At 35.6% G+C, this 16,218-nt stretch overlaps 1 protein-coding gene across 1 annotated transcript in view; it reads right to left on the reverse strand.

The window, feature by feature from the left end:
• BRWD1 (bromodomain and WD repeat domain containing 1) overlaps positions 1-16,218 on the reverse strand; it is a 100,034-nt gene that overhangs the window by 3,440 nt on the left and 80,376 nt on the right. Inside the window, exons 38-41 of the mRNA XM_054049220.1 lie at positions 15,167-15,402; positions 13,740-13,940; positions 12,132-13,106; positions 7,292-8,272 (exon numbers count right to left, since the gene is read on the reverse strand). Coding sequence (XP_053905195.1) covers positions 7,292-8,272; positions 12,132-13,106; positions 13,740-13,940; positions 15,167-15,402 — 2,393 coding nt within the window. The remainder of the gene's footprint in view (positions 1-7,291; positions 8,273-12,131; positions 13,107-13,739; positions 13,941-15,166; positions 15,403-16,218) is intronic.

The raw sequence follows: 16,218 nt of genomic DNA on the forward strand, positions 1-16,218 counted from the left end.
GTAGGGCCCTACTCATAATGCTATTTATTCTACAGGCTCTGAAGCAAGAAAGACAAAATATTTCTCTATTTTCATACATGGCAGGTGCTCAGATACTACAGTGAAAGGGAATAGAAAGAACAAAAACCAAAAAATCTTCCTTTTGACACATAAAACAACAGGCAGGGATGGGGTGGAATGTGAAAGAACTGACAACAGAAAGTACAAAACTAGTAAAGAAATGTTAAGTTTCCAAAAAGATACCAACTTAATTATGTTTAAAGTACTTGATAGTATCTAATGTTCTCTGACATGTCATGATGCGTCTGGCTTTAAAACCTAGTTTGTTTAATTTCTTTAGATATTAAAATAATATATCCAGGAAATAGAAGGGGACTGTGCTGCAGTGATGGATTCCATGGTAGGATGGAATCAGTTTATATTCGCTTGGTTTAATGAAATTCCATAAAAATTGTATTAAGACTGTATATTTTATTACTGTAATTACAATACCACCTACAATCCAGAGATTAAAAACAGAAAAACTTTTGGAAAAAAACTTTTTAGGTTATCTATACATCACAAAGCAGCAAATAAGGACAAACCCCTTTTTACCCTTCTCAGATTGTCAGAAATGTGTCATTAATGCATTTGATGCTCTGTGGATGAATCTTTTAAAAAAAAAAAAAAAAAATTTCTAATTTAGCCTTTGACCAGAAAGCATGTTATTACTAGAACCTGCAAATCCACGGATATCTGCTTTGTATCTGTGGAGATCCATATCCGCAGGCCATTTTTGTGGATCGTGGATCGGATGCAGATACAACTTTTGTATCTAGAACTCTGCACATCTGCGGATATCCACTTTATATTCGCGGACCATTTTTGTAGATCGGATGTGGATACAAATTTTGTATCCATGCAGGGCTCTAGTTATTAAGTGCTTCATAGTCTGGTGAACATACATTCTCAGTAAGTGTTGTGTGTTCAAAACAACTTTATAAAAAAATTGTGGTGAAAATTTTATACAGTTGCCAGGTTGACACTATAAATTTTGGTTTAATGTTTTTTCAAAATAATGTATTGGCAAGTTTTCAATGTTCTGAAAAAATGAAATTTGAAAAACACAAATGCATGGAAAGCACGACAGAAGTGCTAGGTGGTGATATTTTATTAATCTTAATCCACTTAATCAGAACATCTGCTGGACGACCTGTTGTCTCCATTAAGAACTCTTGAGTAACAGCATACACTATTTTTTTTATTAGTAAAGCCGCTGCTGTCAGAGGAACTGAAGAATCTGATGTCTCTGGACAAGCCCATTTAGGAGTTGAATGGGAGGCATTGTCTACAATGAGACCGGGACTAAGCCTGCTGCCTGCCTAGTGCCAGGAGCTGCACTGGTGCCAATATGTAGTGGCATGGAAAGAGCCAATATCACATCAGAACAGAAACCATTGAAGTTTTCACACACTGCATGTATCACAGCCATAACAGGACTGAAAGCTATTTCAAAAGACACTTAAAAATTGTATTTGGCAGAATTATCCTTATTAAATATTATTTAGTATTACTAAGCTTAATTAGTTCCCTGGGAGATGTCCCAATTAAATGTAAATGCCTCAAAAAAATGTCTCCGTTCACACAAGCCAAAGGAGTAGATACAGTAAATCTCCTAGTGCAGTTGCTAGAATTACCCTAAATAATAGTGCAGCCAAAACAAACAGAAATGCTTGATATTGGAAGTATTGACCCAGTAGTGCAAAGTGCAGTAATCATTTGGGATGCCATGATTTTGTTTGTGCAGACAGGTACCCTGAAGATCCAGAGAACAGTTTGCCTGAATCACCAATTTCAGCCTGATGCTTGATGATCCAAAGAAAGAGTTCACCCTCTTCCAGTCTAGAGCAGGACAAGTAGGGACTATAAAAATGTTGATACCTCCCCTCCACCCCATCACTGATCTGTGCACTCTAACAGTGGTAAACTTGAGAACGTCCTTAATTCTTTGGTTTTGGAAAATTTGGAGCAAAGTGACTGAACAAAATAGCTGCAGCGCTTTGAAATGAATCATCATATAACCTCATTCCACAGTGTCCAGTTAGAGCTGGGTGAAATTTTTTTGGTAAATTGTAAATTCAATTAAAAATGTTTTTTCAGGGCACCTAAACTAGGTGAATTTGGGTCAAATTAGGCTAAGTTTCAGTGGAAAACAATGTAGCTTGTTCAGAGTGGAGCTGCATACTAATTTAAACTATCACATTTATATTATAACAGCCTTACATTTGTCATATTGGCTGCCTGTTTAGGAGCAGAATGGTTTAAAGCAAACACTCATCAACTTAAAATAATTACATTACTGTCTGAGTAATACCCCAAATTATTATAAATGAAAAATTTGAGAAAATAAAATTTCCCATTTTTAGTTTTACTTTGTGTATTTACCCTAAAATATTGTCAACATTTAGTTTCACTTTTCCCTCTGCATAAAATAATAGTATCTCCTGTATGTGTAGGATTTTCTACACAGCAATAGAGGAGATAAAAACATTTTAAAGACAGGAAAATTATAAAAGCACAGAAATGGCAGTTGTTTTCATGGGCAGATGTGGTGCCTATGGATATTTGCAACTTACATTTGAAATTTACTAGTCAGTGTCTCTTTAAATCCGCTCTACTGGTTTTTGAAGGCCTTAAGGATCCTGGCTCTGAATACATTTTGATCCCATGTCTTGAACTTTGTACTATGAGGCAGAGTGCTTTTACATACTACTCACAACACAGATCTTATCACATCCAAGATCAGCAGTTGATTATGCTTCAGCTGTGGTGAGCCCCCCCCATGCAGCATAGAACTCTCTCCATCCCTTCTCATTTTATTAAGAACAACTTTGCTTTCTAGTTTCAGACCATTCATGTTGCCCAACACATACTATCTTGTCTTTCAGTCTTTCCTTTAAAATTAGATGCCCTCACTTCATTGCTTCTATTTTAAGAGGGCAGTATTTTATTGCTTAAAGAGACACCAATTTAAAAACAACAACAAAAAAATCCCATAACACTGTCAGCAATTTTACTGCAATTCAATGCTTTGGCTGCTGTATCTGGGGAGGGAGGAGTGATGATTAATATATAAAATATAATTATTCCATAACAAGTATGGCCACCTTCAAGAAAAAGCTAGACATGAAGCAGCTCTATGGATAAACTCTCTCTCAGATTAAAATCCTTCATAATTTAATATACTAATTAGATGCATCCCTCAGGCCTGGCAATTATCAAATGTGATTCTCACTGCTGGAAAGGTTTTGCACCATTGATCCATTATTAGAAAAACTGTATCTATCGTAGTCAGTTTGATCTAGCTGTTAAAAATTGATTATTGCATTGTAAAGAAAAAAATATTAAAAATAAATCGACGCATTTTAACTCCGGAAGTGTATAATTTTTTTTGAAGGATTAGGACTCTTTCATTAAGAGAGGAGACAAAATAATTCATATTTGAATTTTTGCTCTATTTAAGATATCAGAAACTGGAAGACAAATTAACATTTTGAATCCAAGAACATAAAAGTACAATACATTGAGAGCTACAATTTAACCAGAGAGTGATGGAAAAAAAGGGATATAAACCAGATATTCTTCAAGCTACAGATGACGACAGATAGGTTAAAACATCCACCTTCCATACTAATGGCAAAACAATTCCCCCTCCCACCCCAGAAAAAAAAATCAAAGATCAATGCTGGCCGATCTATTTTGGCACTTTTCACATTTGTCATGGTTAACAACTTTCCCACAGAAGTTTAAGAAAAAAATCTTTAACTGATCACCTTTGAACAGATAGCATTTTGCAGCTGTTTTTTGTTTTTAAAAGGAAATACATAAAGTCCTAAGTCAGGAAAATTTTACTTGGTGTTTATATCACTTCTTTCCTTACTACAACAAAATATATACATTCAAATTGGATGTAATATTTTATATAAAAATTAGAGATTTCCCTTTTACAATATTAAAAAAATGTCTTCAAAGATTTTGAAAAATAATTTTTCATGTCTCCAAAAATAGTACGTTATATGCTGGATTCAAATATTTTCTACTTACAAAACAAGTTTCAGATAAGAGCCATTTCATACCAAAAAAATTACCGAAGGGTGCTGAAAAAAAGCCAATACTTTAAAGAGTATTAACTGAATGGAAATAAGTATCTATGGCAATGCAGCTACATATAAAGTTTAATGGGCAATCAAGGGCTCAGTGACTGTTTTGTTGCTGATCATCTACTGTACCCACCATTCTTATACATTTCATTGATGTTAGAAATCACTTTGTGTATTTGGCAGCAATTAATAAATGTTTAGATCTTAGTAGGTCGGGAAATTGCCAAGATAGCAGAATTAATCACAAAACACCTTAAATGACTTTCTTCCTGAGATTCTCATCCCATGTAAACATATCCCCATAGGTCACAAAAATATATCAAAACTATCTGCCTAAGAAGGCATACAATACACATATTAAAGTGCGATAGAATCAGTTATGTGGCAACCGAGAAAAATGTATGTCAGTTTGCAAGAACAAAATGGCAACATTTTGACAATTTTGTGTTAGAAACAGAGTGATGACCCAACTCCATATCCCCTCCTCATATATTTGGTAGTTCGAAGAAATTATTTTGGTTGAAATTAATAACTGGAAAAGGGTAACTTTAACATGAAGATTTTAACATATTATAATGCAGTCGTTAAGGGAGGTCATCTTTCCTCAGCTGTCAAGTTAGAGGTGGGAAATTATCTGGGGCCTGATTTTTAACAATGGTGTATACAGATAGTAACCCTCTCTCCAAGACCAATCCCAGGCAAGATGGGCAGAGTAGTTTAATGTATCTTTTGCGCGTTCATTCTTAATCACGTTTGGTGTCAAGCAAACAAAAAAAATAGTTTTTAGAAGTTGAGTAAAGCAGTACATGGCATGTTACTTTAAATTCAATAACAATTTTGAGACTAGAAAAAGGGGGAAGAGAACTGCAGGAATAAGACAATAGATATAATTTATGCAAAGGTACAATATAGTCTAACAAAATATGAATATAAAATATTAAATTCTTACTTGTCCTTTATTCAGTTTAATATCTGGTGAATTATTGACCATTGCTAGCTACAGTATTATTTCATCCAGGATCTTAGAGTTACTGTAAAGACATACTGTAAAGACATGCCTCAATTCCCCCTCTTCCCCCCCCCCCCCCCATTCAACCTACTGATTGCTACATGAAGTTGAAAATATATGTAGCGTGCTAACCATGAGTAAAGCTACATATGTTCTGACTTCACAAAGGGCAGACCTCTCCAGGGAAAAGACTGGTCCTTCTGCAGTATAGTTAAAAAAAGCAGTCTGCAAAAAGGAGATGAAAGAGAGGGATGATATTATATTTTTTAGAAAAATATGTATATAAATTCCATGCACTACAACTCCATATGCTAGATTCAATCCCCTTTACTGGGGATTACAAGTCATGAGAATTCTCAAAGGCCTAGAACTAGTTGTAGTCCCTATGAGGATGGTATAGATGCCTCCCACTTACAATAAGTAAAAACCTACTCGCCCAATTGCTTCTGTTGCAATATTTATGGGAATTCTCTAAAATAAGGTCTGCATGGGATGTTCTTTCTGATAGTTACTTTTTGCAATCTTTTTTTGGGAGGTTGCGTGGGGGGGGAGGGGGGGAGAGATATAAAGTAGTTAGACACACTAGTCCCCAAAACTGTTCTATCTCCCTGACATCTTTGGAATACAGTAGTCACGAAAAGAGAATATGCAGACTGTAAAGAGTCTTTAAAGTTGGCTAAACTATGAAAGAAGAACCAATCTCCTAAAAGAAGAAGTTGTAGTGACACACTAGTTATGGCCCAGTGAATCCCAAAGTCATTCTGATGAGCCGAGTTGTCAAAGAAAATTCCCAAACTGGAATTACATCTCAATTAGCACATGGAAGTGCATATGAAAGAATGAGAAATGGAGAAGAATAAACACTTCAGAATAGGTTGAAACTGCAGAAGCAAAATTAGGCTAATGAACATTTCTCTGAGACCATAACTTTGGGCTATTCATTATCAACTGTCTGCCAATGAGATGCTGCATATAAGAAAATCTCTGTGAAGAACCATAAGCGTGACTTAACACTTTGGTTAAAAACATGAAAAACCAGAATATCCCATGAAATTTGGAGAAACAGAGATATAGGGGACATCACTATAACTGTTGGACAAAAAGCTTTATCATCTTAAAAAATTAAACCAGTAGTAAGAAAAAGGAGCGCATGCAGACACCAAATAAATACCAGAATATCGCTATCCTGGACACACAATGTTTTCACCTTTAAAAAAAGATAGCAAAACATTGCCATCAAAACAAAAATTAAAATAAATAATTTTGCAGATTCCAATTTACCTCATGGAAGCAACACTATTAAAAAAATAACACCTTTCAGTCAAATAATAAAAATTATTTAAATTTAAATTAATGGCTCTTCTGTATTCAACTGCATTAATAAAGCAAATAATAATTTGGAAAAATAAAAAGTTATCTACTTTGTAAAGGAACTGTTACTTTACTCATGATGTCAAGATCAACAGGACTAATTATAATACTGATCATGTAACAGTAACCTAGTTTTATAAACTCTCTAGAACAAGGAACCGGTGCTAGAACAGTCCACTTCGAGATTTTGAAATCCCTAAAACTGTACGTCATAGGCAATTTTCTCACACAGCACCAATTAAAGTAATGGTCAGTATTGTGCTAGCAACATATAGGCCAGTGTTCAACTGGTTTTGAAAACTGTTACTCCGAGCAGTAACATTCCAGTCCAGACTGAAATACTGCCCCAAAATAAAACATTTTGTTATAAGTTGCTACATATTGCTACATGGACCAGCAAATGCAATTTGAAATATGACAAGGACAGTCACAGGATTATGTTTTTCACAGAAAAATATAAATGTTTTCCCTGAATCTCATGACAAAGAACAGCCATCATTCATCATGAATTCTAATGATATTACCACAAAAGTGGAATAGATTTCCCTCCATTATGTTCTGTAATCTCTCAGTTCGAGCACACTGTCTAGACCTCTATCATCATACATTACAGTCTTTCTACCCTGATTTCTAGTTCTGATTTTAGAGCGTTGAGGAGCTCTTTTATATTTTGTATAGTCCAAATCCTCCCAGTCATCATCATCCATATTAATCCTACGTTGTTTCCTCTGTCTAGACAATATAGATTTAGATGCATTAGCTTTAAAATTACCTTTTCTAATGACTTTTGTTTTTCCTTTCCTTTTCCTTTTTTTTGTGTTTGTGGCATTGCTATAGTTACTGCTATTGGAATCAGTATCAAATTCTAAATTAGAAGAGCAATTGAAACTGGCATCAGGTCCCGATTTTGAGCTCCCTGCAGTTCCAGAAGGTCCCATTCTCTCTGATGCAGACCGTCTTCCATTCTCCCTCACTTCGGTTTCAGACTCTGCTCTGTTCTTCAAATCACTCAAGGCTTTTGATTTCTTGAAAAGAGTTGCAGACTTTTGATTGGTCATCTTCTTAATTCTTCTACCATTCCACCTGCCTGACAAAGAATCTGCCTCATCCTCAGAGTTGCTTACGGCATACTGTGTGTGTGCAGAAGTTGACTGGTCGGACACCTTTTGACTGCTCCCATCCCCTGACTTATGGCTTTTGGAGTCCTCCTCTGAGAATTCTACTGTGGAATTTTTAATTTTAGGAGATGCAGCACAGACCGTCCTGTGTGGTTGTTTATGGCCATTGCTTTGCCTATTTTTTGGTGCCATTTTTGCACCTATTTCAGAATCTGAACTTTTATCTTCAGATTCACTAATATATTTTCTTCTAGCATATGAACCAGCCTGCGAAAGCATTTTCCGCTTAATATTCTGTTCTTTTAGTTCTTTTTCACTTTCAGACTTTAAACCGGTGTCATCTTCAAAGCCATCCAACAACAATTTCCTGGCTGCAGCAGAGGCACTGCGGTGGGGCAGTTTTCTGTTCTTGCTTCCAATGCCAATACTTTCTGAGCTAGAGATCTCTTCCTCCACATCACTCATTAGTCTTAATTTACTGGCAGCCACAGTAGCACTTCTGCGTGGAATTCTTCTGCGACCATCATCTTTGTCATTCACTATTTTGTAAACCCCCTTTGAATATTCTGAGTCACTCCCATATAACCTTTTCCTGGTAGCTCTTCTGCTGTGTCCATTCTCTTGCGAGAAAGACCCTATAATATAAAAAATATAAATGATTTAAATATTGGTTAAATTAAAAAAAATTAAATGACAAATTTATGACAAATATTTTAAAGCAGAACAAGAGCCATTTATATTATAGTACTAACAATGTACAAACCCAAATAGTACTGGAGAACAGCTCACGTGTGTTTAAAAAAAGGTGATTAAAACATCTGTATTTTTATTTTATAATAGCAAGGGCAATTCAAACATATTACATGTTATATTCAGTAGAGCGCAATTAGGGTTTTGGCCAACTATATTATCATTCCACCTATGATTTTTATGATCTCTGAATTACATGCCCTGAGAAGTCCATCTCCTCATCCCCATTTTAAGAATGCACCTGCAAGAAAAAATATTTTTTGTTTATTTGTTTTGTTGCAGTTTGGTTGATCTGTTCTTGGCACAAGACCAGATATGGGACAAGGGCCATTCATAGATGGCTTTCAAACACCTTTGCATTCCCCTAATCCTTGGGCCATCAGTCCCCAGTGCATGAGCACAACTCCAGGCTGCTCTTCTTATTCCTGGCTCTCCATGGCTCCAAATGCTTGTCCAATAGCCAGGAATCGCTGGAGCATATCCTGGATATGCACCTTTCCCTCTGACATGTTCTGTGCTGTGGCTGCGTAGGTGGTGCTACAGCAGTTTTAGGTCACCTGGATATGTGCTGAGATAAGGGTAGTCCTTTTACTAACTTTGGTAAGCTGGTTTTATACTTGCTTTGACCCAGAGTGATGCAAAACCATCAGAATGGATCAGAGCCCTAAAAAATTACCATGATATCTGTGGCAACAGAAAGCTGTGGGTGACCACTGTATTAAGTCTGTTAAATAAAAGCCCCAAAATTAAAACAAAGGAATTAAGAAATGAATCTAAAAAGTAGAAAAAAATTCTATACTACTAGTATTCTGGAACGCCAAAAACTTGTTTTATTTAATCCAAAAAATTCAGAAAATGCCTAATTCAGATTTGGCGAGGAAGACGTAATGATAAAGGGACACTATATCTGGCCAACTTCAGCCCAAACTTCGTTTTGCAAATATATGCTTTTACCAAACTTATAAGCAAAGGAAATATTTCAGTGTTTTAAAAAAACCCAGATTAAGTCACTTTTGTAGCAATAATTATTTTACATTTACGAAAGATACTGTATGATTAGTTAGGAAATGCTAGCTGACATCAGGGTCTGACTAAATTTTATAGAAAATGTAAGTTAAAGCAACATTAAGGCTGCCTATGAAGCACTCAGTCAGGACACGCCAAAATAAAGGTTACCTTTTTTCACAGGGCCCCCATCTTCATTTAGTGAGCAGGTAGGGATTCAACATTTATTTATAAACTTACTTGTTAGAAGCAAAAAGTAATAGTGTACACAATATAAAATGCTAGCTGTCAACAAAAAAGATTTTCTCTATGCAAATACATTTAATTTAATTTAAAAATACAAATATTTAATGAGTTTTGCTCCGTCAAATGAGTACACATCTCTGCCTCACTTGCTGTTGTACACAAATCCAACCTGCATACTGAGGGCCAAATATTTTATTCAAATTCATTTATACATATATTAATGTAAATTCAGAGTAGAGTTAATTGATTTCAGCTGATTTACTCCTAATTTACACCACTGTAACTGCAAACACAATTTGAGCTAGAATACAGGAACCTGAAGAAAATCTATGGACATAATAGTAAGTGATCATCAGGGATCCTAGTTTTCCCGTGATAAAAAAACCAAAAATCTTTGTTTTTCAATTAGCAAAATGAAACGCTGAACTTTTTCCCTAGCCACAATATACAGTGGAATCCCATTTATCCGATCTAACTGGGGTCAGATCGGATAATCTAAAATTTGGATAACCCAGAGACTGGGCAAAAAGCTTCAGCTGCAAGCCCCACTGCCTGGTGCTGACAACCAACAGCACCAGTTCAGTTAATATGGAGAGCCAGACAATGGAGCTCACGTAAATGGGGTTCTACTGTACATATATTTTTATTTTTTCACAAAATGTAAAACCTAAAGATTCTCTGTAAAAACACAAATTTCATGTTTTTCCTGTGGCAAAAGGATTTCTAAAATCCCTGGTGATCATAAAGTTTAAATTCTTTTTCTGAGGCAAATATAAAAACATGACATTTCTTGACTTGAGCACTTCACTTTGCAATCTTTGAATTCTCTTATCTTATGTTTTCTTTAGGAAATATGCTAGAAAAAGGAAATAATTCAAATATTACTTTCATTATATGCCTAGATACACAACTTGGCCAGACTGCGCAAAAATGCCTAACATGAGAGCTGGTCTACAGAGTTTGTGCGCCAATTTACATAAATCAGTTTAAAAACAAACGTACTTGAATTGATGCAACTCCCTAGTGTGAACACAGTCATATTGATGTAAATGTGTTTTGCTTACAATTATAAATTTAATTTAAATTGAGGCAAAAATTGTGTGTAGACAAGCCCCAATACGGGGTTTGCAAGAACTTTTGAACATCTCACTGAATGAAGCGGGACTTCTCTGGAAACCACAGAAACCTTATTAAATACCCAAGATGACATAGGGGGGGCATCATATTACTTATTTCTATTCAAAATTTTATGTGAATGCATTAACAGCCCTTTTATTTTATATTTCCAGGAGTTATTTTTAGAAAGTATTGTTATTAAAAATGTACAATGCCTGTACAAAAAAAATTGTGATAATCTGAGCTAATCAGAACACTTATTTTAAAGTACACCTCCAATATAAGGCCCACGGGTAACATTGTGAAAAGCATTTAACTGAGAAAGTTTTTAGGTCACTGAAGTGCTTTTGAAAATGTTACCCTATATATCAGTATTTCTCAATGACCAGTCCATGGACTGGTGCTGATCGTTGAGACTTCCCTGACAGAGTTTAGGATGGCAGCGTCCCTGGTATCAAAAAGGGTGAGAAACACTGCCCTAGAGCCATGCAAAATTTCTACTTTCTTCCCAAAACAACTGGAGCTGTTTAAAAACAGGACCTTGTAATTTTTTTTTAAATCTATCCATCCATCCATCCATTTGTTAAAAGAATAGGGGAAGCATTTTCCCACCTCCAGTCTACTTATTCTCAAAAACTGCAGAAATGCCTTTTCTCACATTTATAAAAACAGGACCACACTCAGGTAGAAACCAGCCTGAAAGGTGAAAATTTCACCAGGTTGTAAGAAACGAAAATGGTCTTTCAGAAAAGAAACACTCAGGTAACCGTAACAGTGGCCGTGTGCTATATACTCCAGCTATAGTTATCATGAGGACATTCAAAAACAATCTTGAACACACATATTTATCGATTCTTGAATGCACAAGTTATCAAAGGCAATATCTCATCACCCACAACACTCCATATTCTACTAGTGAACTGTCTCCAGTGAAACCATTTGTAAACTTACTGGATGAAATTCAGACTTAAATATGTTCCACAAATGAAGCATATTTTGTCATCTGTGCTAAATATTGCAGTGTGGACAGAAAATACAAGTTAAAAATCAACACTATACTAGTATAGTTGCATTAATAGTTTCATATAAATATACTTCCAGAATAGTTAGACAAACACTCACCATTCATCAAGAGATCTAGTGCCATAAGGAAGGGAAATAATTTTCCTCTGAAAAATTACATTAACCACTGCCCAATTTTAACAGCATACACCTTTATACTTCTATCTTTGTCACACTTTACAATATTCCTACACAAGCTTCCTTCAGAATGTCAAGGAACTCATTTTGTGGAGTCCAAATCTTCCTACTAACCACCAATCCTACATTTTAATTTAGTCAATATCAGATTTAGATACATTAAGTTTTTAAACGTACCTTTTTTAGTGACTTCCCTTTTCCTCCTCTTTTTGTTTATGGCATCACTATGGTTACTATTATTGGTATCAGTTTCAGATGCTAAATTAGAAGAGCAATTGAAACTAGCATCAGGTCCAGATTTTGAGCTCCCTGGAGTCCCAGAAGTTTCCATGCTCTCTGACACAGAACTTCTTCCATTCTCCTTCACTTCTGTTTCAGACTCTGCTGTGTCCTCTAAGTCACTCAAGACTTTTGCTTTTTTGAAAGGAGTTGCAGGCTTTTGACTTGTCACCTTCTTGATTTTTCTACCATTCCACCTGCCTGACTCAGAATCTTCCTCATCCTCAGAGTTGCTCACTGCATGCTGTTTGTGTGTAGAAGTTGACTGGCTGGACACTTTCTGACTGCTCCCATCCTCTGACTTATGGCTTTTGGAGTCGTCCTCTGAAAATTCTACTGTTGGATTTTTAATTTTAGGAGATGCAGCACAGACCGTCCTCTGTGGTGGTTTTTTGCTATTGCTTTGCCTATTTTTGTGTGCCATTCTTGTATCAGTTTCAGAATCTGAACTTCCAACTTCAGATTCACTAATATATTTTCTTCTAGCAGCAGATGAACCAGGTTGAGAAAGTGTTTTCTTCCTTGCATACTGTTCTTTTAGTTCTTTTTCACTTTCAGACTTTAAACCCGTCTCATCATCAGAACCGTCCAATAGCAGTTTCCTGGCTGCAGCAGAAGCATTGCGGTGGGGCAGTTTTCTGTTCTTGCTTGCAATGCCAACACTTTCTGAACTGGAGATCTCTTCCTCCACATCACTCATCAGCCTTAATTTATTAGCAGCCACAGTAGCACTTCTGCGCGGAATTTTTCTATGTCTACCAGTTTTGTTCCTCAACGATTCACAAGCCACTGCTGAAGTATTTTCAGAGTCACTTCTATATAGCCTTTTCCTGGCAGTTTTTCTGATATTGCCATTCTCCTGAGAATCTGATCCTGTAAAATATAGAATTGCTGTCAATTTTAAATACAAGGACACCCATTTATGTTAAATTAAATTTCCTGTAAAGTCAAACAAGTTCAACTCATAGGCACAAACTGAAATTGAAGTACAAATGTAGTAGTAGCTGCAACTTACATGGAACATTTTATTTAACTAGAAAATAAAGGTAACACTCTCATTCTTCACAAATCTAAAAGATGAGCATTCACCGTGTCTTGAAGCTTGTTTTATTTGTATTTAAACCATCATTACTAGTATCGGTTGTACTCAATTTCTTTTATTGAATTAAAAACAAGGGAGTTGCAAAACCTTCATCCTCACTGTTTGACTATCTCTTTGCCTTACTCGTAACTTCCTTCAGTATGGATTCCTTCAATGCTAATGTTAATCGTTTCACCAGAGGAGACCGTAAGATTCTGAGAAAAGTCTTACTCTTACAGCAACAGTATCGATACAAGTGCCATGCCACTACGCTAGCCTCAGTCATGTATTCAAGATGTTAACATACAGTTTTAACTTTTCAAAGTGTTATTAACATGAACTTAATTGCACCACATATATTTACCACTGAATAAGCATTTTCTTATGTTATTGGCCATTCACAGAAAATGCTGATTGAATCTTACCCATTTGCTTTCTTTGAGCTGCTCTATTTCTGGTTACCCTAAAGCTGCTGTTCTTTGCTCTGGATATACCGTTGTGTAATACTGGGGATGCAAGAGCCATAGAGCTCTCTTTACTTTCCTCTGAGCTACTTGACGAAGAAGAGGAAGAAGATCCTGATGAGGAGGCAGAGGAAGAAGCTGAAGAGCCTTCTATTTCACTTTCTGGTTAAAAAAAAAGAATTTAGAATTCTAAGTAGGAACACAGCAAGTTAATGACCTTGAAAATTAATTAGTAGGTGTAATTTGCTGTTTTACACTTTACAGAATGTTTCTTACACATATCGCTCCCATATAATTAGTTTCACAGTGTATTATTTATAGACGACAGGAAGGCATACATTATACCAGTGCCACCTATAGTGATAGCTGCCTTACATTTTCCATTGTGAGACTGTTTTCAGTTGCTCATAACTTAGCCAAACTTTACGAGGGCTGAATTTTTTCATGCTGCATTGTCTGGTGGCATTTTCTCTCTCTCTCTTTTTTTTTTTTTTAAAAAGGTTCAGCTAAAAATGTTCAGCTATTTTCAAGGAAGGCTTTGCAATGTTAATAAAATTGTGGTGGCTTCTTTAAGAGTTTAGCACCCTTATGCTTTGGGATAAGAATGGGATATGAGACGCGGTAGTCTTCGTGTGTTTGTTGCATAGGCAACATTAATTCCAGCGCTTCCTTTCATCTGAGTGCATAACTTTGAAATCTTAGTATCCTTTTTGCATAGTGTTTTGTGCACAATACACACACACACACGCAATGTTAAATATAAGTCATATTTATGTGTTAAATGTACTGATACGGCAAGTTCAAAGTGTTCATCATAAGCACTGTTTGCTAAGATTGTTTGAGACTTCAAGGTTCCATTTTCACATTTAGCAGATTTTTAAAGCAGCAAATGAGGATGACAGGACCATTTTTCTCCCTTCTCACCCCTCAGCAAGCCATTTTGCTCTGTGATGACTCCTCATGTGAAACTGAGTACAGGCACACAGACTATCCAACAGGATTGAAAGATGGTGTACAAGTCTGCTTCTTTGGTTATAAATATATTTTTACTTATAAGTTTCCTCTACTGCAGGCTTTTCACTAATAAAACCTGAAACTAAAGAAATGTATTGGGTTCTATACAACTTTAAAACAGAAGAATTCTATACTTAATATGCAAACAGCATGAAAACACAAGATGTTATTACAAAACATTCATAGTTATCAGAGACAAGGTTTTCCTACAGAAGGCATTTTAAAAAGGTTTGTATTTTTAAGAGTTATTTAGCTAGACTTTATGGGAATTATGGTTACTTTTCCTACAAAGGCAAAAAAAATTAGCAAACATTTTATAGCTCAAGTTTAATATATAAGCAAATACAGGTTTTAAAACAGATTTTGTTTCTCACCTGATGACAATGCAGTATGATTTGTTAAGGGTGTAGTTCTAGCTTTTCCATTTCTTTCACGTGATGATATGCAAGCAGAATCAGAAGATTCGCCAGAAGAACTGTGGGCATAGGTGCTAGCATTTATTTTATGGCTTGTAACACATGCTGCTTTGCTAGAGGTAGGTTGGGTAGAAGAATCTTCCTGCTCAGATTCAATTTTTGCCTGAGATTTTAAGGGTTTCTGCTTCACATTTCTAGCCATAAAAAGGAAATAGAAATAACTATAATATACAATGTAAGAGAGCAGAATATTTTAATAAGAAATAATGAAATATTTGGAAACATGGATAAAAGGCAATAATTCCTATTGGTAGAAAAACTGTATTCAGTACCATTTACAACTTGGTGAAGAGCGATTAAATTTGTGAATTAAAATATTCAGTTTTATGTCGTCTTCAGTTGTGAAACATTCACAACTCAGTAGTCGATGCTAAGTGCTCTTGGTAAAAGTGTAATTTACACCTACAGTGAAAATATCTAATGACATCTAATCCATTTCCTGATTTAAACTACACATATATACATAAATCTGAGGCTGACAGTGTTTCCCTCCTATTTTCCAAGTTGCAACAGCAGCCTTTGTATTTCTGATGTACCCTAGAATCCTCACTTATCAGTTGCAATAGGCATTTAAAAGGGCCATGTATACCAATTATATCTTATGATAAACAGAGTCCCAAAGACACCAGCTAAGAGGTGCAACCTGGGAGAAAGATCCTGCTCTCTGAAATAAAATATGTGAGTACACAGAAATGTGAATACACAAAGTCTATAGTTTTCCACTGTAACGCAAATCTAGCCTGTATGACTGCTGCACACAAGCCTGGGGTTCAATTTGATTACTGGAGAAGAGTGCTCTTCTGGTAGAGGAGTGGAAGAGAGAAAGGGCACTTGTTCGACACCAGAAATATTTCTTCTAATAAATAAAATTAAAACATTAAAAAAGCCTGAATGGGAAATTTGTTACCTGATAAAGCCCTGAATTAACATATGTACTAGTCCTTTAAATC

Source organism: Malaclemys terrapin, chromosome 1, assembly GCF_027887155.1.
Source record: "Malaclemys terrapin pileata isolate rMalTer1 chromosome 1, rMalTer1.hap1, whole genome shotgun sequence".
Classification (NCBI taxonomy): domain Eukaryota; kingdom Metazoa; phylum Chordata; order Testudines; family Emydidae; genus Malaclemys; species Malaclemys terrapin.